General features: G+C 32.9%; 1 protein-coding gene across 9 annotated transcripts in view; it reads right to left on the bottom strand.

The window, feature by feature from the left end:
* Positions 1–25775, bottom strand: part of LOC100645596 — a 356587-nt gene that overhangs the window by 21491 nt on the left and 309321 nt on the right. For 6 of the 9 annotated variants that reach the window (XM_048407495.1, XM_048407498.1, XM_048407497.1 and 3 more), the window contains 4 exons: positions 23920–24030; positions 20599–20823; positions 19968–20122; positions 334–1110 (listed from right to left, as the gene is read on the bottom strand). In XM_048407495.1, the coding sequence (XP_048263452.1) occupies positions 334–1110; positions 19968–20122; positions 20599–20823; positions 23920–24030 (1268 nt within the window). The remainder of the gene's footprint in view (positions 1–333; positions 1111–19967; positions 20123–20598; positions 20824–23919; positions 24031–25775) is intronic. The other 3 variants (XM_048407500.1, XM_048407501.1, XM_048407502.1) reach the window with 1 other exon arrangement.

Raw genomic sequence — 25775 nt, 5'->3', positions numbered from 1 at the left:
AAGAAAAAGAAGAAAGTTGTTCATTACTAAATAATTATATAATTGATCATCTTTTACTTCAAATTTTCTATAAAAAAAAAAATTTCCCGAAAAATATGGTTTTCTTAGTTATGCCACTCTTCTAATGAATCAACGATAACGAAAATCAAATAACACTCACAGCATAAAATTTCATATTAAACGTGTATTATCATTATAATCAAATATATTACTCCTCATAAAGAAAAACAAGGTGCTACAACGCGAAACTTCTCGATCTCCAAAAAAAAAAAAAAAATTAACATTTTCGCCTAACGTCGAAAAACAAGAAACAATAAATTCTTTGATTCTTACCTCGCACTTTTCGTCGGCAACTTTTGTATCCGCCTCTTTCTCCTGTTCAGCACTAGCAGTTTCCTGCGGATAATTCTTTTTCTCGTCTCTGAGTCTATCCAAGGAATGATCTCGTCTTCTTCCAAAGAATTCCAAATTCTCATGAAAACTATCGCAATTCTCTTCGGTTATTTCAATAATTCTCGGTCCAGTTCGCACATCTCGACCTGATATCCTATCCTCGGCGAACTGTTGCTCGCCTTCCTCCTCCATGTGATTTCTATCAACATGTTCTCTATCAATCTGCCGTGTAACCACGTGTTCGATCGTTCTATCGATCGACGTGACGCTTCTACACTCCTTCGTGATAGAATATTTCGGGCAATCAGCCATGTTGATGACAGTATTTTCAGCTTTATCCACTTTACCCACTATGCTACAGACCGCTGGATTTACGGTTGTTGTTGTGGTGGTTATTCGAACAACGTTGCACACCTTCTCCGGTGAGGCAGCCACGATCTCGAAGTTGGTCAAATTCGTCAAGTTGGTAGTGGTAGTGGTTAAGTTAGCCGAATTCTGTAGTTGACAGGGACTCAAACTTTGTTCCTGTTTAACGGATGCCTCGATCAAAGATTGCTCCTGATCTTCGGATTCCGGTGCGTCTGTCTGATTCGACGCGTCTTGTACGCCTACTATTGGCGCTACTTCAGCTGGCTCGATCGCGTGGATCGTCGTTACCTCTGGCGGTGGCGTCAAACACGAAACCGGAGAAGTCGCCTTCGACAGAAACGAATTTCGCTGCAACGCGAGGGATATTCCAGGATCAAATATTGGTGAGTTAGGAAACGACGAATTTCGACAAAGTTGGACCAAGCTGGGAAATCGAACTGGGTCAACAATTCCGGGCAACTGCCTCGAATTGACTACTTCGGGGGTTTTCAAACGCCATTTGAATCTTTAGGGATCGTTGATTGAATTGAATTGATATTTGAGTATGTGGCACTGATTAAATGTAGATTTCTTGGCCATTATAATGGAAATTATATACGTTTGTAAATATTAGGCAATGCACTTATAATTTCATGTTTTCGAGACATTTGCGCGAGGAGAGTTAATATGAATATAAAATGACATCGTTCTGCTTGTATTTGTAAGCGTAATAAGAAGTTTAATGCATATCCGAGGTGATATTGATATGTTAGAAAATGATTTGATATAGTTATTCCTATACTTATAAAATGTTCTGATAGACTTTCAAAATTATAGATTTTTATGATTTCATGTTATGTAAAATATCAATTCGGAAATGTTTTACTATACTTGGAAAAATTATGCAAATAAAGTTGCTGTTATTAAAAAAATCTATAATACATAATGATATACAATACCCGTGATTTTATTATTCGAAATATTCAATATGTGTATATTATAAATAAACTTTACACTATAAGATATATAAAATATATAAAAATTGGTACCATAGTACCATTCTACAAAGAACAGCAATGAAGTGAGACCATTAAATGATTCTGATTTATAATTACACAGGCTAATCAAACTAGATGAATGCTAGAAAAGAAACTATAATAATAACTACAACGTAATTTTACTAAAAAATAGTGTACTTTTAAATCAAGAAAAATAAGAATAATAAAAACAAACATGCAGAATAACGTTACACGCTTTCACATTTTCTTTCTGGTCTCCAAACGAATAGGGAATACTAATAAAATATCAATATCGCTCCTCAACATCGAATACGCACAACTTAAGCACAACGAACATCAAATATATTCGACGAAGGTTACGCTTATTGTCCACCGCTTTGTCCGAGCGATCGGTAAGATCGTTTCAAAAATGCTTCGACCAACTTTGTTATAATTTGTCGCAATGCATTGCGATATTATAACAGAAAGAACCAAAAGCCAAAGACTATAGCGTTGTTTCGTATGCAGAGTTAAATGAATTGGTCGAGATTTGATAACTGAAAATATAGAATTATCTGAAATCTATCACTGGTTTGATATAGCTTCTATTCGATCGCTACAATCGATCAAGATCATTGAAATCGCTACAATTGAAAACAGAACCGTATTACACAGATATAAGTATGCAACTTAACCCTTTGAGTGCTACGCACGCGTATATGCTACCAGCGAAAACTACCCGCGTGAACTATGGACACATATATATGCGTTTATCAATTTTCATCCCTTCACTCGCGAGCGAGATTCTTTCAGTAGCGTATGAACGATACACGCGTATTTCTTAGCGAACGACAAGAAACAAGAGAAAAATGAAAGTTGATTTACCTTCTGTACGCTTTGTGAAGAGTTCACTTGTTACACTACGAGAATTATGACGACGCACAAAAATTTGTCGCACAGCGTTCTGACTACGTCCACGTTACGAGCGAAACTAACAGATCTGCTTCTAGCAAGGTACGAAAACTGGACTATGAGTAACAGGTGCGAAGTTGCCGTAGTGGGCACGCTCTGGGCGGAGAAGTACTAATAGTAAATGCGAATGCAAGGTTTACTTACTGACAAACAATCCGTAAGAAATATTGTGGAAAATTTTCGGGCGTCGAAAGTTCAAAAGAATGTTATAAACATGCAATCTATAAATGCAATTTATGTTACGTTTGATTTAAAAAAAATAGCCCGTCCTGAATGATTGCAACCGATACTCGGGGAATCTATCCACGCGGCGTATTCATCACTCAAATGATTAATCCAATATTTAATATTTAATATTTAATATTTAATATTTAATATTTAATATATAATATTTATCTGCTGCAATAAATTATATTGATGTGGACATAGCAAAATAATTTCAACATGCGCGAAAGTAATAATGATAGATATATGAAATATTTTAATACAGCTTTTATTTCTAATTATATCAGGAAACGTAATGCCAATGAGAAGAAAGTGTTTCGATAATTAATTATTCTATATAAATTTTGAAAAAAAATTCAGTTTACAAGATAATTTATATTCGATCGCTACAATCGATCAAGATCATTGAAATCGCTACAATTGAAAACAGAACCGTATTACACAGATATAAGTATGCAACTTAACCCTTTGAGTGCTACGCACGCGTATATGCTACTAGCGAAAACTACCCGCGTGAACTATGGACACATATATATGCGTTTATCAATTTTCATCCCTTCACTCGCGAGCGAGATTCTTTCAGTAGCGTATGAACGATACACGCGTATTTCTTAGCGAACGACAAGAAACAAGAGAAAAATGAAAGTTGATTTACCTTCTGTACGCTTTGTGAAGAGTTCACTTGTTACACTACGAGAATTATGACGACGCACAAAAATTTGTCGCACAGCGTTCTGACTACGTCCACGTTACGAGCGAAACTAACAGATCTGCTTCTAGCAAGGTACGAAAACTGGACTATGAGTAACAGGTGCGAAGTTGCCGTAGTGGGGACGCTCTGGGCGGAGAAGTACGAATAGTAAATGCGAATGCAAGGTTTACTTACTGACAAACAATCCGTAAAAAATATTGTGGAAAATTTTCGGGCGTCGAAAGTTCAAAAGAATGTTATAAACATGCAATCTATAAATGCAATTTATGTTACGTTTGATTTAAAAAAAATAGCCCGTCCTGAATGATTGCAACCGATACTCGGGGAATCTATCCACGCGGCGTATTCATCACTCAAATGATTAATCCAATATTTAATATTTAATATTTAATATTTAATATTTAATATTTAATATATAATATTTATCTGCTGCAATAAATTATATTGATGTGGACATAGCAAAATAATTTCAACATGCGCGAAAGTAATAATGATAGATATATGAAATATTTTAATACAGCTTTTATTTCTAATTATATCAGAAAACGTAATGCCAATGAGAAGAAAGTGTTTCGATAATTAATTATTCTATATAAATTTTGAAAAAAAATTCAATTTACAAGATAATTTATATTCGATCGCTACAATCGATCAAGATCATTGATATCGCTACAATTGAAAACAGAACCGTATTACACAGATATAAGTATGCAACTTAACCCTTTGAGTGCTACGCACGCGTATATGCTACCAGCGAAAACTACCCGCGTGAACTATGGACACATATATATGCGTTTCTCAATTTTCATCCCTTCACTCGCGAGCGAGATTCTTTCAGTAGCGTATGAACGATACACGCGTATTTCTTAGCGAACGACAAGAAACAAGAGAAAAATGAAAGTTGATTTACCTTCTGTACGCTTTGTGAAGAGTTCACTTGTTACACTACGAGAATTATGACGACGCACAAAAATTTGTCGCACAGCGTTCTGACTACGTCCACGTTACGAGCGAAACTAACAGATCTGCTTCTAGCAAGGTACGAAAACTGGACTATGAGTAACAGGTCCGATGTTGCCGTAGTGGGGACCGCTCTGGGCGGAGAAGTACTAATAGTAAATGCGAATGCAAGGTTTACTTACTGACAAACAATCCGTAAGAAATATTGTGGAAAATTTTCGGGCGTCGAAAGTTCAAAAGAATGTTATAAACATGCAATCTATAAATGCAATTTATGTTACGTTTGATTGAAAAAAAATAGCCCGTCCTGAATGATTGCAACCGATACTCGGGGAATCTATCCACGCGGCGTATTCATCACTCAAATGATTAATCCAATATTTAATATTTAATATTTAATATTTAATATTTAATATATAATATTTATCTGCTGCAATAAATTATATTGATGTGGACATAGCAAAATAATTTCAACATGCGCGAAAGTAATAATGATAGATATATGAAATATTTTAATACAGCTTTTATTTCTAATTATATCAGAAAACGTAATGCCAATGAGAAGAAAGTGTTTCGATAATTAATTATTCTATATAAATTTTGAAAAAAAATTCAATTTACAAGATAATTTATATTCGATCGCTACAATCGATCAAGATCATTGATATCGCTACAATTGAAAACAGAACCGTATTACACAGATATAAGTATGCAACTTAACCCTTTGAGTGCTACGCACGCGTATATGCTACCAGCGAAAACTACCCGCGTGAACTATGGACACATATATATGCGTTTCTCAATTTTCATCCCTTCACTCGCGAGCGAGATTCTTTCAGTAGCGTATGAACGATACACGCGTATTTCTTAGCGAACGACAAGAAACAAGAGAAAAATGAAAGTTGATTTACCTTCTGTACGCTTTGTGAAGAGTTCACTTGTTACACTACGAGAATTATGACGACGCACAAAAATTTGTCGCACAGCGTTCTGACTACGTCCACGTTACGAGCGAAACTAACAGATCTGCTTCTAGCAAGGTACGAAAACTGGACTATGAGTAACAGGTCCGATGTTGCCGTAGTGGGGACCGCTCTGGGCGGAGAAGTACTAATAGTAAATGCGAATGCAAGGTTTACTTACTGACAAACAATCCGTAAGAAATATTGTGGAAAATTTTCGGGCGTCGAAAGTTCAAAAGAATGTTATAAACATGCAATCTATAAATGCAATTTATGTTACGTTTGATTTAAAAAAAATAGCCCGTCCTGAATGATTGCAACCGATACTCGGGGAATCTATCCACGCGGCGTATTCATCACTCAAATGATTAATCCAATATTTAATATTTAATATTTAATATTTAATATTTAATATTTAATATATAATATTTATCTGCTGCAATAAATTATATTGATGTGGACATAGCAAAATAATTTCAACATGCGCGAAAGTAATAATGATAGATATATGAAATATTTTAATACAGCTTTTATTTCTAATTATATCAGAAAACGTAATGCCAATGAGAAGAAAGTGTTTCGATAATTAATTATTCTATATAAATTTTGAAAAAAAATTCAATTTACAAGGTAATTTATATTCGATCGCTACAATCGATCAAGATCATTGATATCGCTACAATTGAAAACAGAACCGTATTACACAGATATAAGTATGCAACTTAACCCTTTGAGTGCTACGCACGCGTATATGCTACCAGCGAAAACTACCCGCGTGAACTATGGACACATATATATGCGTTTATCAATTTTCATCCCTTCACTCGCGAGCGAGATTCTTTCAGTAGCGTATGAACGATACACGCGTATTTCTTAGCGAACGACAAGAAACAAGAGAAAAATGAAAGTTGATTTACCTTCTGTACGCTTTGTGAAGAGTTCACTTGTTACACTACGAGAATTATGACGACGCACAAAAATTTGTCGCACAGCGTTCTGACTACGTCCACGTTACGAGCGAAACTAACAGATCTGCTTCTAGCAAGGTACGAAAACTGGACTATGAGTAACAGGTCCGATATTGCCGTAGTGGGGACGCTCTGGGCGGAGAAGTACGAATAGTAAATGCGAATGCAAGGTTTACTTACTGACAAACAATCCGTAAAAAATATTGTGGAAAATTTTCGGGCGTCGAAAGTTCAAAAGAATGTTATAAACATGCAATCTATAAATGCAATTTATGTTACGTTTGATTGAAAAAAAATAGCCCGTCCTGAATGATTGCAACCGATACTCGGGGAATCTATCCACGCGGCGTATTCATCACTCAAATGATTAATCCAATATTTAATATTTAATATTTAATATTTAATATTTAATATATAATATTTATCTGCTGCAATAAATTATATTGATGTGGACATAGCAAAATAATTTCAACATGCGCGAAAGTAATAATGATAGATATATGAAATATTTTAATACAGCTTTTATTTCTAATTATATCAGAAAACGTAATGCCAATGAGAAGAAAGTGTTTCGATAATTAATTATTCTATATAAATTTTGAAAAAAAATTCAATTTACAAGATAATTTATATTCGATCGCTACAATCGATCAAGATCATTGATATCGCTACAATTGAAAACAGAACCGTATTACACAGATATAAGTATGCAACTTAACCCTTTGAGTGCTACGCACGCGTATATGCTACCAGCGAAAACTACCCGCGTGAACTATGGACACATATATATGCGTTTCTCAATTTTCATCCCTTCACTCGCGAGCGAGATTCTTTCAGTAGCGTATGAACGATACACGCGTATTTCTTAGCGAACGACAAGAAACAAGAGAAAAATGAAAGTTGATTTACCTTCTGTACGCTTTGTGAAGAGTTCACTTGTTACACTACGAGAATTATGACGACGCACAAAAATTTGTCGCACAGCGTTCTGACTACGTCCACGTTACGAGCGAAACTAACAGATCTGCTTCTAGCAAGGTACGAAAACTGGACTATGAGTAACAGGTCCGATGTTGCCGTAGTGGGGACCGCTCTGGGCGGAGAAGTACTAATAGTAAATGCGAATGCAAGGTTTACTTACTGACAAACAATCCGTAAGAAATATTGTGGAAAATTTTCGGGCGTCGAAAGTTCAAAAGAATGTTATAAACATGCAATCTATAAATGCAATTTATGTTACGTTTGATTTAAAAAAAATAGCCCGTCCTGAATGATTGCAACCGATACTCGGGGAATCTATCCACGCGGCGTATTCATCACTCAAATGATTAATCCAATATTTAATATTTAATATTTAATATTTAATATTTAATATTTAATATATAATATTTATCTGCTGCAATAAATTATATTGATGTGGACATAGCAAAATAATTTCAACATGCGCGAAAGTAATAATGATAGATATATGAAATATTTTAATACAGCTTTTATTTCTAATTATATCAGAAAACGTAATGCCAATGAGAAGAAAGTGTTTCGATAATTAATTATTCTATATAAATTTTGAAAAAAAATTCAATTTACAAGGTAATTTATATTCGATCGCTACAATCGATCAAGATCATTGATATCGCTACAATTGAAAACAGAACCGTATTACACAGATATAAGTATGCAACTTAACCCTTTGAGTGCTACGCACGCGTATATGCTACCAGCGAAAACTACCCGCGTGAACTATGGACACATATATATGCGTTTATCAATTTTCATCCCTTCACTCGCGAGCGAGATTCTTTCAGTAGCGTATGAACGATACACGCGTATTTCTTAGCGAACGACAAGAAACAAGAGAAAAATGAAAGTTGATTTACCTTCTGTACGCTTTGTGAAGAGTTCACTTGTTACACTACGAGAATTATGACGACGCACAAAAATTTGTCGCACAGCGTTCTGACTACGTCCACGTTACGAGCGAAACTAACAGATCTGCTTCTAGCAAGGTACGAAAACTGGACTATGAGTAACAGGTCCGATATTGCCGTAGTGGGGACGCTCTGGGCGGAGAAGTACGAATAGTAAATGCGAATGCAAGGTTTACTTACTGACAAACAATCCGTAAAAAATATTGTGGAAAATTTTCGGGCGTCGAAAGTTCAAAAGAATGTTATAAACATGCAATCTATAAATGCAATTTATGTTACGTTTGATTGAAAAAAAATAGCCCGTCCTGAATGATTGCAACCGATACTCGGGGAATCTATCCACGCGGCGTATTCATCACTCAAATGATTAATCCAATATTTAATATTTAATATTTAATATTTAATATTTAATATATAATATTTATCTGCTGCAATAAATTATATTGATGTGGACATAGCAAAATAATTTCAACATGCGCGAAAGTAATAATGATAGATATATGAAATATTTTAATACAGCTTTTATTTCTAATTATATCAGAAAACGTAATGCCAATGAGAAGAAAGTGTTTCGATAATTAATTATTCTATATAAATTTTGAAAAAAAATTCAATTTACAAGATAATTTATATTCGATCGCTACAATCGATCAAGATCATTGATATCGCTACAATTGAAAACAGAACCGTATTACACAGATATAAGTATGCAACTTAACCCTTTGAGTGCTACGCACGCGTATATGCTACCAGCGAAAACTACCCGCGTGAACTATGGACACATATATATGCGTTTATCAATTTTCATCCCTTCACTCGCGAGCGAGATTCTTTCAGTAGCGTATGAACGATACACGCGTATTTCTTAGCGAACGACAAGAAACAAGAGAAAAATGAAAGTTGATTTACCTTCTGTACGCTTTGTGAAGAGTTCACTTGTTACACTACGAGAATTATGACGACGCACAAAAATTTGTCGCACAGCGTTCTGACTACGTCCACGTTACGAGCGAAACTAACAGATCTGCTTCTAGCAAGGTACGAAAACTGGACTATGAGTAACAGGTGCGAAGTTGCCGTAGTGGGCACGCTCTGGGCGGAGAAGTACTAATAGTAAATGCGAATGCAAGGTTTACTTACTGACAAACAATCCGTAAGAAATATTGTGGAAAATTTTCGGGCGTCGAAAGTTCAAAAGAATGTTATAAACATGCAATCTATAAATGCAATTTATGTTACGTCTGATTTAAAAAAAATAGCCCGTCCTAAATGATTGCAACCGATACTCGGGGAATCTATCCACGCGGCGTATTCATCACTCAAATGATTAATCCAATATTTAATATTTAATATTTAATATTTAATATTTAATATTTAATATATAATATTTATCTGCTGCAATAAATTATATTGATGTGGACATAGCAAAATAATTTCAACATGCGCGAAAGTAATAATAATAGATATATGAAATATTTTAATACAGCTTTTATTTCTAATTATATCAGGAAACGTAATGCCAATGAGAAGAAAGTGTTTCGATAATTAATTATTCTATATAAATTTTGAAAAAAAATTCAGTTTACAAGATAATTTATATTCGATCGCTACAATCGATCAAGATCATTGAAATCGCTACAATTGAAAACAGAACCGTATTACACAGATATAAGTATGCAACTTAACCCTTTGAGTGCTACGCACGCGTATATGCTACTAGCGAAAACTACCCGCGTGAACTATGGACACATATATATGCGTTTATCAATTTTCATCCCTTCACTCGCGAGCGAGATTCTTTCAGTAGCGTATGAACGATACACGCGTATTTCTTAGCGAACGACAAGAAACAAGAGAAAAATGAAAGTTGATTTACCTTCTGTACGCTTTGTGAAGAGTTCACTTGTTACACTACGAGAATTATGACGACGCACAAAAATTTGTCGCACAGCGTTCTGACTACGTCCACGTTACGAGCGAAACTAACAGATCTGCTTCTAGCAAGGTACGAAAACTGGACTATGAGTAACAGGTCCGATGTTGCCGTAGTGGGGACGCTCTGGGCGGAGAAGTACGAATAGTAAATGCGAATGCAAGGTTTACTTACTGACAAACAATCCGTAAAAAATATTGTGGAAAATTTTCGGGCGTCGAAAGTTCAAAAGAATGTTATAAACATGCAATCTATAAATGCAATTTATGTTACGTTTGATTGAAAAAAAATAGCCCGTCCTGAATGATTGCAACCGATACTCGGGGAATCTATCCACGCGGCGTATTCATCACTCAAATGATTAATCCAATATTTAATATTTAATATTTAATATTTAATATTTAATATATAATATTTATCTGCTGCAATAAATTATATTGATGTGGACATAGCAAAATAATTTCAACATGCGCGAAAGTAATAATGATAGATATATGAAATATTTTAATACAGCTTTTATTTCTAATTATATCAGAAAACGTAATGCCAATGAGAAGAAAGTGTTTCGATAATTAATTATTCTATATAAATTTTGAAAAAAAATTCAGTTTACAAGATAATTTATATTCGATCGCTACAGTCGATCAAGATCATTGAAATCGCTACAATTGAAAACAGAACCGTATTACACAGATATAAGTATGCAACTTAACCCTTTGAGTGCTACGCACGCGTATATGCTACCAGCGAAAACTACCCGCGTGAACTATGGACACATATATATGCGTTTATCAATTTTCATCCCTTCACTCGCGAGCGAGATTCTTTCAGTAGCGTATGAACGATACACGCGTATTTCTTAGCGAACGACAAGAAACAAGAGAAAAATGAAAGTTGATTTACCTTCTGTACGCTTTGTGAAGAGTTCACTTGTTACACTACGAGAATTATGACGACGCACAAAAATTTGTCGCACAGCGTTCTGACTACGTCCACGTTACGAGCGAAACTAACAGATCTGCTTCTAGCAAGGTACGAAAACTGGACTATGAGTAACAGGTCCGATGTTGCCGTAGTGGGGACGCTCTGGGCGGAGAAGTACGAATAGTAAATGCGAATGCAAGGTTTACTTACTGACAAACAATCCGTAAAAAATATTGTGGAAAATTTTCGGGCGTCGAAAGTTCAAAAGAATGTTATAAACATGCAATCTATAAATGCAATTTATGTTACGTTTGATTGAAAAAAAATAGCCCGTCCTGAATGATTGCAACCGATACTCGGGGAATCTATCCACGCGGCGTATTCATCACTCAAATGATTAATCCAATATTTAATATTTAATATTTAATATTTAATATTTAATATATAATATTTATCTGCTGCAATAAATTATATTGATGTGGACATAGCAAAATAATTTCAACATGCGCGAAAGTAATAATGATAGATATATGAAATATTTTAATACAGCTTTTATTTCTAATTATATCAGGAAACGTAATGCCAATGAGAAGAAAGTGTTTCGATAATTAATTATTCTATATAAATTTTGAAAAAAAATTCAGTTTACAAGATAATTTATATTCGATCGCTACAGTCGATCAAGATCATTGAAATCGCTACAATTGAAAACAGAACCGTATTACACAGATATAAGTATGCAACTTAACCCTTTGAGTGCTACGCACGCGTATATGCTACCAGCGAAAACTACCCGCGTGAACTATGGACACATATATATGCGTTTATCAATTTTCATCCCTTCACTCGCGAGCGAGATTCTTTCAGTAGCGTATGAACGATACACGCGTATTTCTTAGCGAACGACAAGAAACAAGAGAAAAATGAAAGTTGATTTACCTTCTGTACGCTTTGTGAAGAGTTCACTTGTTACACTACGAGAATTATGACGACGCACAAAAATTTGTCGCACAGCGTTCTGACTACGTCCACGTTACGAGCGAAACTAACAGATCTGCTTCTAGCAAGGTACGAAAACTGGACTATGAGTAACAGGTCCGATGTTGCCGTAGTGGGGACGCTCTGGGCGGAGAAGTACGAATAGTAAATGCGAATGCAAGGTTTACTTACTGACAAACAATCCGTAAAAAATATTGTGGAAAATTTTCGGGCGTCGAAAGTTCAAAAGAATGTTATAAACATGCAATCTATAAATGCAATTTATGTTACGTTTGATTGAAAAAAAATAGCCCGTCCTGAATGATTGCAACCGATACTCGGGGAATCTATCCACGCGGCGTATTCATCACTCAAATGATTAATCCAATATTTAATATTTAATATTTAATATTTAATATTTAATATTTAATATTTAATATTTAATATATAATATTTATCTGCTGCAATAAATTATATTGATGTGGACATAGCAAAATAATTTCAACATGCGCGAAAGTAATAATGATAGATATATGAAATATTTTAATACAGCTTTTATTTCTAATTATATCAGAAAACGTAATGCCAATGAGAAGAAAGTGTTTCGATAATTAATTATTCTATATAAATTTTGAAAAAAAATTCAATTTACAAGGTAATTTATATTCGATCGCTACAATCGATCAAGATCATTGATATCGCTACAATTGAAAACAGAACCGTATTACACAGATATAAGTATGCAACTTAACCCTTTGAGTGCTACGCACGCGTATATGCTACCAGCGAAAACTACCCGCGTGAACTATGGACACATATATATGCGTTTATCAATTTTCATCCCTTCACTCGCGAGCGAGATTCTTTCAGTAGCGTATGAACGATACACGCGTATTTCTTAGCGAACGACAAGAAACAAGAGAAAAATGAAAGTTGATTTACCTTCTGTACGCTTTGTGAAGAGTTCACTTGTTACACTACGAGAATTATGACGACGCACAAAAATTTGTCGCACAGCGTTCTGACTACGTCCACGTTACGAGCGAAACTAACAGATCTGCTTCTAGCAAGGTACGAAAACTGGACTATGAGTAACAGGTCCGATGTTGCCGTAGTGGGGACGCTCTGGGCGGAGAAGTACGAATAGTAAATGCGAATGCAAGGTTTACTTACTGACAAACAATCCGTAAAAAATATTGTGGAAAATTTTCGGGCGTCGAAAGTTCAAAAGAATGTTATAAACATGCAATCTATAAATGCAATTTATGTTACGTTTGATTGAAAAAAAATAGCCCGTCCTGAATGATTGCAACCGATACTCGGGGAATCTATCCACGCGGCGTATTCATCACTCAAATGATTAATCCAATATTTAATATTTAATATTTAATATTTAATATTTAATATTTAATATTTAATATTTAATATATAATATTTATCTGCTGCAATAAATTATATTGATGTGGACATAGCAAAATAATTTCAACATGCGCGAAAGTAATAATGATAGATATATGAAATATTTTAATACAGCTTTTATTTCTAATTATATCAGAAAACGTAATGCCAATGAGAAGAAAGTGTTTCGATAATTAATTATTCTATATAAATTTTGAAAAAAAATTCAATTTACAAGGTAATTTATATTCGATCGCTACAATCGATCAAGATCATTGATATCGCTACAATTGAAAACAGAACCGTATTACACAGATATAAGTATGCAACTTAACCCTTTGAGTGCTACGCACGCGTATATGCTACCAGCGAAAACTACCCGCGTGAACTATGGACACATATATATGCGTTTATCAATTTTCATCCCTTCACTCGCGAGCGAGATTCTTTCAGTAGCGTATGAACGATACACGCGTATTTCTTAGCGAACGACAAGAAACAAGAGAAAAATGAAAGTTGATTTACCTTCTGTACGCTTTGTGAAGAGTTCACTTGTTACACTACGAGAATTATGACGACGCACAAAAATTTGTCGCACAGCGTTCTGACTACGTCCACGTTACGAGCGAAACTAACAGATCTGCTTCTAGCAAGGTACGAAAACTGGACTATGAGTAACAGGTCCGATGTTGCCGTAGTGGGGACGCTCTGGGCGGAGAAGTACGAATAGTAAATGCGAATGCAAGGTTTACTTACTGACAAACAATCCGTAAAAAATATTGTGGAAAATTTTCGGGCGTCGAAAGTTCAAAAGAATGTTATAAACATGCAATCTATAAATGCAATTTATGTTACGTTTGATTGAAAAAAAATAGCCCGTCCTGAATGATTGCAACCGATACTCGGGGAATCTATCCACGCGGCGTATTCATCACTCAAATGATTAATCCAATATTTAATATTTAATATTTAATATTTAATATTTAATATTTAATATTTAATATTTAATATATAATATTTATCTGCTGCAATAAATTATATTGATGTGGACATAGCAAAATAATTTCAACATGCGCGAAAGTAATAATGATAGATATATGAAATATTTTAATACAGCTTTTATTTCTAATTATATCAGAAAACGTAATGCCAATGAGAAGAAAGTGTTTCGATAATTAATTATTCTATATAAATTTTGAAAAAAAATTCAATTTACAAGGTAATTTATATTCGATCGCTACAATCGATCAAGATCATTGATATCGCTACAATTGAAAACAGAACCGTATTACACAGATATAAGTATGCAACTTAACCCTTTGAGTGCTACGCACGCGTATATGCTACCAGCGAAAACTACCCGCGTGAACTATGGACACATATATATGCGTTTATCAATTTTCATCCCTTCACTCGCGAGCGAGATTCTTTCAGTAGCGTATGAACGATACACGCGTATTTCTTAGCGAACGACAAGAAACAAGAGAAAAATGAAAGTTGATTTACCTTCTGTACGCTTTGTGAAGAGTTCACTTGTTACACTACGAGAATTATGACGACGCACAAAAATTTGTCGCACAGCGTTCTGACTACGTCCACGTTACGAGCGAAACTAACAGATCTGCTTCTAGCAAGGTACGAAAACTGGACTATGAGTAACAGGTCCGATATTGCCGTAGTGGGGACGCTCTGGGCGGAGAAGTACGAATAGTAAATGCGAATGCAAGGTTTACTTACTGACAAACAATCCGTAAAAAATATTGTGGAAAATTTTCGGGCGTCGAAAGTTCAAAAGAATGTTATAAACATGCAATCTATAAATGCAATTTATGTTACGTTTGATTGAAAAAAAATAGCCCGTCCTGAATGATTGCAACCGATACTCGGGGAATCTATCCACGCGGCGTATTCATCACTCAAATGATTAATCCAATATTTAATATTTAATATTTAATATTTAATATTTAATATATAATATTTATCTGCTGCAATAAATTATATTGATGTGGACATAGCAAAATAATTTCAACATGCGCGAAAGTAATAATGATAGATATATGAAATATTTTAATACAGCTTTTATTTCTAATTATATCAGAAAACGTAATGCCAATGAGAAGAAAGTGTTTCGATAATTAATTATTCTATATAAATTTTGAAAAAAAATTCAGTTTACAAGATAATTTATATTCGATCGCTACAATCGATCAAGATCATTGAAATCGCTACAATTGAAAACAGAACCGTATTACACAGATATAAGTATGCAACTTAACCCTTTGAGTGCTACGCACGCGTATATGCTACCAGCGAAAACTACCCGCGTGAACTATGGACACATATATATGCGTTTATCAATTTTCATCCCTTCACTCGCGAGCGAGATTCTTTCAGTAGCGTATGAACGATACACGCGTATTTCTTAGCGAACGACAAGAAACAAGAGAAAAATGAAAGTTGATTTACCTTCTGTACGCTTTGTGAAGAGTTCACTTGTTACACTACGAGAATTATGACGACGCACAAAAATTTGTCGCACAGCGTTCTGACTACGTCCACGTTACGAGCGAAACTAACAGATCTGCTTCTAGCAAGGTACGAAAACTTGACTATGAGTAACAGGTGCGATGTTGCCGTAGTGGGGACGCTCTGGGCGGAGAATTACTAATAGTAAGTACGAATGAAAGTTTTGCTTACTGACTAACAATCCGTAAGAAATATTGTGGAAAATTTTCGCTAGAAAATTTTCGGGCGTTCAAAGTTCAAAAGAATGTTATAAACATGCAATCTATAAATACAATTTATGTTACGTTTGATTCAAAAAAAAAATAGCCCGTCCTGAACGATTGCAACCGATACTCGCGGAATCTTTCCACGCGACGTATTCAGCACTCAAAGGATTATTCCAATATTTAATATTTAATATTTAATATATAATAAATTATATTGATGTGGATATAGCAAAATAATTTCAACATGCGAGAAAGTAATATTGATAGATATATGAATCATTTTGATACAGCCTTTACTTCTAATTATAGTAATCTAATTATATAATCAGAAAACGTAATGCCAATGAGAAGAATATGTTTCGATAATTAGTTTTTTGTTAGAAATTTTAGAAGAAAATTTGAAGGTTGCAAAATTTTGATATAAAGACTATGAAAATGTACCTAAAATACTTTACATTCTTCTATATCGCTAACAATCCATGCTCGCGGTTTAAGCAATTATAAATAATAAACAAACTATGAAACAAATAGTATGTGTTACATAATTAAAGCGTTTCAAAAAAGCTTATTAGATTTTTCTTTCATTTACAGGAAAAAAAAGATATTTAGAAAAATTGGAAATACTAGATAGTAAATTATCTAAAATTTAAGTAGGTATTCAAAATACATATTTTAATATTATGATATTAGATCAAACGAGAGAATTCTATATATTTTTTCTTATGTTTTATTATTATTCTGCATTAAGTACAGAATTGATATTAATATGTTTACATTCGATATCTGCGATATATATTCTGTACACGATATCGCATTTTGAACAGCAATTTCAATACAGGACGAAGATTATTAATTACGAGAGATTCAGAGCAAGAAACGTAATTAGTAGCGATATTGGGAATAACATAAATATTTGTGTATGTTCTTAATCTATATTCGACCATTATTGTTGCTCATTATGTTAATAAAAAATTCAATCTCAACTACAGTTGAGAGTTTCATAAATCAAATTAAAATTGAAATATTGTGTTGAATGCTAACTAATAATATAAATGAACTTCTAAACTCATTTAAAAAATTGAAGATTTTGTGATATATGGAAAAAACCAAAATATAATACAAAAAAATATAATATAAAAAATTGTCGTAATTAAAATTATTTGATAATTATACCTACATAATGCAATTGTAAATATTTATCAGTTAGTGTCAATTAATATAGTTGTAACAAATTCCCTCATGTAATTTCATTTAGAAAAGGAAATAATAAAATTTATGAGAATCGTCAAAATATAATTTTGACAGAAACAATATACTGATTTAACAATATACTAATTTAAGAAAGATATATATATATATGCCTTGTTCGACAACAAGTAATTAATCAGAAACTATAAATTCAATTGGAAGAACACGTCGTAAAAGAAATTGGTAAAAAAAACCATAAGGTGCATTATTTCATAAAGGAAACCAATTTTACGAAGAAGTGAAAAAATGAGAGCGAGGCTTATTGAAAGAAGCGAGAAAAGAAATCGACAATGCAAGGAAAGAAACGTAAAACGAAAGAAGAACAGTAAAATAGAAAAGAAGCGATAGAAAAAAGAAAGATAAACGGTATCGTAGTCCACGACTGAAAACCTCTTTGAAATTCTACTTAGAAAAAGTAAAACGTCGTAAGAAAGCAGAATAAACGAGAAGTAACGCACTTTCTGATGAATAAACGACAGTTTATTCTTCTGTTTGCACAAAGGATTAACACTCTTCAGACATGAATCACGGAAGGAGAATCACGAGGAAAAACATGAGGAAGGAAAGAAATATGTTTTTTGTAGTTCTGTGACATGTACGAAATTTGAAGAATCTGTAGAAGAGAGATTAATTATGCGATATACCCGATTTTAAATTAATTAAAAATTTTAACCCTTACCTCTGAAACCTTTAATTCTAACAATTAAATGTACTAAAGAAGAACACGTTAAAACATCATGGATGAAATTTCACATTAATAGATACATGCGTTTTATTTTAAAATTCAGTAAAATCAAATAAACGCAAACTCTGTTATAATTATATTTGCTATTAAATCAAGTGTTTAAGGTGATTATAAATGGGAATAGTATTATTAAAAGATGATAGTATTGGAAGAAATCTCGCATTAGGTGTAATTTTTAGATAGTCTATATAGACGAAAATAAGAAACCAAAAAACTTCTAAACAAGAAATTTTACCACTTATTCAAGAGTAACCTTTAATAGAGGCTACTTTTTTTTATTAAAAAACAATTTTTAATCGGAATTTTATAGGCAATAATTCTTTTTTTTTTTTTTTTTTGTTTCAATGGTAATTTCTGCCCATTGAAATGTTATATATAAATCTATCGATTTTTATACGTATTATCGAAATCTCGAAATTATTCAGAATCAAGAAAATTCAAAATTATGCGAGTGACCATACCACGCGCCATATAGCCATACTCTTCCGCTATACAAATCACGTCAAAAATCGAAAAATATCAAAATATAAAATAAAACGTCGATTCGAAAGAAAGATAATAAAATAGAAAAGCATAGAAATGGTAACAGATAAATGACCAACGAAAAGCAAACCAAAGACCGCGTCGGGCGAACCAACGGGAAACGTTCAGCGTTCCAGAAATTGCAGGGTCAACAACGAGCTGGTTAGTAATATCTATGCAGATAGCGACGCAAATAGGTTTGCGCATGATTAATACAATGTGCCACAACGTTTCCGCATTATGCGAACGGTTGGACCGCGCCCTGAGCTTGGCATAATTACTGTCGTCTCTCCTCTACGTTTGCTTTTCTCTCTTGTCACTATGCTCGATTCGACGTACGATTGACAAACATATAGCGGTTAACGAAAGTATTTCGTCATTTACCATAGAAAAATGTGTGTGTGTGTGTGAACTCCCCAGAGAGTAATTATTTAAAACATTAAAAATTGACGGAGAAAGATCGGTAGCTCAGGACGTTGAAAATCGATTCTCGATTTTCAGCTAGACACTGCACAAAACTTGTTATTTATTGTTTACTGTTATTAATTGGTTACTGTTTATTTAATTATTCTTATTATTTGTTATTAATTATTAATTGTTATTTACTCCTGTATTTCATTTAAGTATTTTCACAATAAACTCGATTTTCAGACTTCAGAATCGATCTTCTGAATATTTAATCGGCTGCTTAAATATTTTTATGATCTCCGCCAAACACATACACAGTGTGATTGCGCTAAATATCTTGTAATTTCTATTCACAGTTTCAGGCTTATTTCGAACTTTTCCAATTTAACCATGATAGTCTCGTTATAGAGCCAATGAAATTTCAAAATGTTTCGTGTAACGCACGTAATATATTCATAAAAGGTTTCTATTAGTGTTTCAATACTTTCGTATGCTATCGTAGATACGGAAAAAGCAATAGAGTATAACGACAATAGGGAAACGAATTGAATAAAATGAAAGGAGGAAAAGCGATGAACAGAAGCGGAAACAGGAAAAAAAATGGAGGACTTACTTGAGATCTGCAGTGTGTTGGTTCGGCCTGGCTGATTTGAACTAATGCAGGCGCATGAGGGTAATAGTGCAACGTGGTCACCAGGGGTGCATCGGGTACAAGAGTTCCAGTCATCGAAGTTACGGTCTGGAGCGCCTTCGTTGATTCTGTTGACGCTGTGGGATTTAGAATTTCCATGTTATCTAGCAAGCCATTCGATCGATGAATCTTTGCATGTGAATGTTGTTAGCTGATTACAGTACGATCTCCTTTGGATACGTGTATTTCTGCTAGTATTTTGATTAATATTTATATAAGAAATGTTGAAATTATATATATATATACGATAGTTCGTACGTAGTACACGTAAATGTATTTTTGCAATAGAGGATTTAGTTTTAATTATCATTCGAGAATGTATTTTTCGTTACTGCTCAAGCACTTGATCTATTTTAATTATCTTCATAGCAGAAAGATTTTCTGAAATTTTTTAAATAGACACGTATCTACTCGCTTGCGACTTTAGAATTGTTTATATTCTATAACAATAACAATGAACAGAAAAGAATTACTGATCATTTTTTCCTCATTCAATGCCGTCAATAATTTAATTAGAAAATAATTAGTTCACTTTAAAAATCACATCGCTTACTGATTATAGTCGTAGGGCTGGTGCCGCAATCTGCCTCTATTTTCACGATAGGTAAGGTGCTTTGCTGTTTCCTTTTACTTTCCGTAAGAACTAGCCTTGCGCCTCCAATGTCGCTAAGAAGTTGAAGCGAAGGCGGCGGAGGAGGAAGAAGAAGAGGCGGTGGCGCGACGTTTCCGTTGTTGTGATTCGAATAATTTGGCCACACCACGGCTTGTTGCATTTGTTCTGCGAACAGAAAATTTCATGTTCTTTTTTCAGAAATATTCCGTTGTACGTTTTATTGTACATGATATATATTTTCTAGGATAGAATTTTTATATTTGCCGAGTTGACGTTTAAAACAATATTCCGAAACTTCGACATTGCTTATTGTATATAAACTTGCTTTGTATGTGTTCAATAAGTTCAATCTAACGAAAAAGTATTCCGTCCACAGCGATCGTCTGCGCTAGCCGTGCGCCGTCCACCTCTAAGGATTAATATTTTATTATACACCATGTAATTTAGTACAAAGACTATTTGGTGCCTAAACTATTTGGCGCGGTAAACGCATAATGGTCGTTGGGCATCATGGTGTGCTTGTGACCGTAATATAGCTTTTATGACATTTTTGACCTTTCTCGAAATATTTCTGCATTTACGGGGATTATTTCTCTGGTGATTCTATGCAATAAGGATTACACGGCAATCTTAGTAATCAATGGTAAATAGATTATTTGTGTAAAGTGAATTCACAACAGGTAAATATTAGATATTTTTAGTAATAGTAGAATGTTATTTCATCGATGTTCTACTAGCTCACTTGTTTCGAAGCAAACAATCCTTCTGATGCACGTTGCACATCATGGGATTATTGTTTAGTTTCGTGTTTCGATATTAGAAATTTTATTCTGAACAATTGAGAATGCAGAATTTACATTTATAAAGAAAACTGATTTTTTCATTTCTCCTACTGATTTTGAACAAGTATCATTAGTATGATTTTCAACAATGATTGAAATATATTTGACATTAATTTATTCTCCCTTTATTCCGAAATATGTTCAGTTTTGAATTTTATAAATATCATTTTTACTTTTTCCCTTATGTTCTTTTTTCTCAAAACTTACCAAATTACATTCCGTTGTTTGGATACATTTCGCTGAGATAGAATTTTCTCGGTCGACACTTAATTTTAGACGGTTATTATTGACTGTTGTTTGAAATATTCTGTAGTTTCACGGCATAAGCAAGTGTGCACTTAGTAATATTAAAATAAGTAATAACCCGAGAAGAAAAAGAAGAATAGTTAGAAGATAATTCAAGTCTCGGTAATTCCTGGAAAATTTTAATTTTGGGTCAGGTTTAAGATTTTGGTTGATAAGAACTTCATATTACCCCCTGCTGCTCGCCGCCAATAAATATTAGAATTTTTTCGAAGGAAGGAAAAAGGGGAAGGAGAGGAAAGGTTTATTGCATTACTGAAACTTAGGATTAATGCCAAGAAAGCACTAAGGAGATTTTCTTAAGTAGGTAACTATCGCAGGTAGAAGTTACTCTTCCGGAACAGTCAACGGAAAATGGTTATAGATTAAATTCTTATAGAACCAAAAATTAGCTGACACTTTCTGTTGTAGCAACCCAAAATTTTCTAAAATTATCAGCCTTCCGTTTGTCGTATATGTTAGGTTGTCCGAAATGTTTCTTTCGTTTTATAAGGAAATAATAGACGCAAAATGTTTTTTGTTTTATATTAGTTTATTGAATTATGCACGAATATAATAATAGAAATAGAACGAAATGAATCACCTATAATTCAATAAAATAATATAAAACAGAAATTGTTATTCATGAAACGAAAGAAACTTTTCGGACAACCTAACATACATTTTTTTAAATTAATTTATATATTTTAAATTTATTTATTTTAAATTAAAAATTTAATTTAAAAATTAAATTTTAATAAAATTTAATTATTTAATTATTTAATTATTAATTATTTAATTAATTATTAAATTAATAATTTAATTAATTATTTAATTATTTAAAAATTAAATTTTAATAAAATTTAATTATAAAATTAAATTTTAATAAAATTTAATTATGAAATTAAATTTTTAATTTATTTATTTTAAATTTATACTATATATTTTTATTTGTATTATGTATTATATATTTTGTTATATTTAAATATATAACTATTTGTTGTTATCAATTTACAAACGTATGCAATATCCGATAGAAACAAATAAATGGTCACTTGCCATTCTGCATGCACAGAATTTTTCTTCTGACATTTAAAATTACTTCGCTCGCGACGCAACAAAACATTTTGAGAGTATCGATTGTAATTCTCAGGTATGTTGATATAGCTTTTAAATTCAATATAGAATATAAATTTAAATTCAATGTATGTTCAAAGATATTTAAATTATAAGATATAATATATATTTTATTATATTATATTTTTTAGTTGCGAAATAGATTCGCAAAGAAAATTCATGTAATTATACAAGTTTGTTAAAAACTCGTGTTATACGAAAGCGGAATTTATGCAAAAGTATTTACTTGTGGTTTACACGCGAAAGAGTTTTCTTCATAGAAATAGATAAAAAGAAAAACGTAGAAGGGGCTTGTGTATTACACGCGTATTTTAATTTCACGCATCACATTTAACTATGTCATAGGTATCTGTCATTTTCTACAGAATCAAATCTCCTAACGCATTTCTGGCTTAAAAATTCCGACTAAAATCCTTTATTAAACGAAAATAATTTTAACGTTTTAAGTAAATTATTTCTCGGTTGAAAGCTTCTATTAAAAAAATAATTGGAAATTAATGACAGTGAATTATAATTCATTTATTCCCCAAAAATGCGAGCCGGATACTATATTTTTTAAATAAATGCAACAGTGGCTCGAGTTCCTTTAATGTACTTAAAATAATTAATAATTCCTGTGCAACAGTTATATAATATTCACAATTTGAATTACGAGTTAAAAGTTAAAACTTCGATGTAGGATCATTGATTAGAATCGTTGAATGATAACTTTTTGAAAAAGATCAATTTCTCTAGAGGAAAAGAAGCATGATACGATGTTCAATTGGTATTTTTGGTTTTACGCGTTTTTAAAATCGATTAAATTTTATAAAAAATAGGATCTTAGATAAATTTAGAAATTTTATAATTTTTCAAATGACCTCTAATCAAGTTTGTGTGTTAGAAACCTCGTGTTAAATTATTCGAGAAACTGAACTCTTTTTAACATTCATACGTATACTCAATTATCCTTATGTCAATTGTTACATTGTATTTAATGTATATTTTCCATCTAACATACCAGCAGCATGAATAAGAAGAAGGTGACCTGTAGTTGGATCTCTGACCAGCTGCAAACCACCTTGGAGACCAACACCCATTTGGGGAAAACCAACTGGTTCCATTGGCATCGCTGTAACATAATTTAGTGAATTAAAAAATTAATGAATTGAAATTAAAATATCAAGATTAATATTATGAATTTCCTAAAGATATCTTTACTGTAATGAAATTTACTTCTGTTCAATTTTTATTTAATTAATCCTAATTAACATTGACTTTTAAATTTTAAATTTTGAAAGAAATTGCAATATAATATTTCGTTAAAAAAAAAAATTCATATAATATAATTTAATAGAAATGTGGAAAATTTATCAAATGCAAAGCCTTTATTACGTGAACAAAAATTCTCTTTGATTCAGTATCCAATTTAACGATACATGCGTGAATGAACCGCGGCAAATACGACAATTCCCCAATTGCAATTTTTTATAATTACTCTGGTTCTATCTCTTGCATATTCGAAAATTCCATTGAAGATCTTAATTTTCGTGCGATACAAAGGTGTATAAAACAAATTTCTACGAAAAGGAAAAATAGCGGGGGGAAAAAAGATTCGAACAACTCGCACTCTTCGTTCAAATGGGAAACCTCGTTCGTTTTTATACCGTCTACGATAAAATCTCTACAACAGCGTTTCCATTCTCGTATTCCATATTGCCCGCAAATTTCAAATCTTTCCTCTGCGAAGGATTTCCCGATACTTCGCTGTCGGGCCAAATTAAAAACCATTTTTTACCAGACACGAAACGCGCCCGAAGGATTTTTCGCGTCTCTTCAATGGCGATCAAGAAAATCGACAGCCGGTCGAAATAAACGACGAGCAAAGAGTAGAAAATCGACAATTTGAATGCAGAACATCGTGAATGATTTAGATGGCGCGAGAATGCTCAGGCAAAGCGAATATAGACGCTCGTTATTCGGATAAATGTCACTCGGTCACCGAGGGAGGTCGGCCAGGCTTCCGAACAGGGGTGAAATTCCACCCGAAATCGCGCTCGACGCTGTTCGAAAATATATATGTTCCAACGAAACCGCGACAAAACTTTGATTTCTATTTCGTATTTAATTCCAAGAAAAGATATTTGTTATTAATCGATTCGTTTGCGAAGTGATATATATTATTGATGATATAAAATACAATTTAAAAAGGAATTTTGAAGAATAATTTTATAGATACGTGAATTATTCGGTAAACATCGATGAATATTATTTTTAATGAATTTCGAATTAGAAGATTAAAAATTTATTGAGAGATCAATGTTTGAAAAAGTTAGCAACATAGCGTTTTTTAGAACGCATACGGCATATATTAGAAAAATCTTATGAATAAAGAATCGTATATTCTCTAGCTCTTTTAAATTCAAAATCGTAAATGGATCTTCTAATTCTAATTAAATGTATGAATTTAAGAGATTACCTACATTAATTAAAAAATCCAATTGAATGATGAATCGAAGTACCAGCTAAATCCAATATCATGCTGCTCACTAATAAAAGCAATAAGACAAGAAAAGATATTTGAAACAATTAATACTACATATTCGGATTTGGAAACTACGAGTTTAATTGAATTTCCAAAAGCCTCGCCATTTTATAAATCCATCGCGAACGTTCAATCAAAGAATATGACAGCGATCAGTATCTAATCCAGACACAACGATCCTTCAAAATAAACGTAAAAACACAACAGAACACAAAGGCAAACTAAAAATGTACAAAATGTACAAAATGTACAAAATTCAATTAAGCATAAATATCAATTATTTGATCAACATCATGAATTGAAAAGCGGGGAAAAATAATGTTGCAAACACT

This window comes from Bombus terrestris, chromosome 7 (assembly GCF_910591885.1).
Source record: "Bombus terrestris chromosome 7, iyBomTerr1.2, whole genome shotgun sequence".
NCBI lineage: Eukaryota > Metazoa > Arthropoda > Insecta > Hymenoptera > Apidae > Bombus > Bombus terrestris.
Note: the sequence above shows the minus strand (reverse complement) of the source record. Positions and strands in the feature narration are given on the sequence as shown.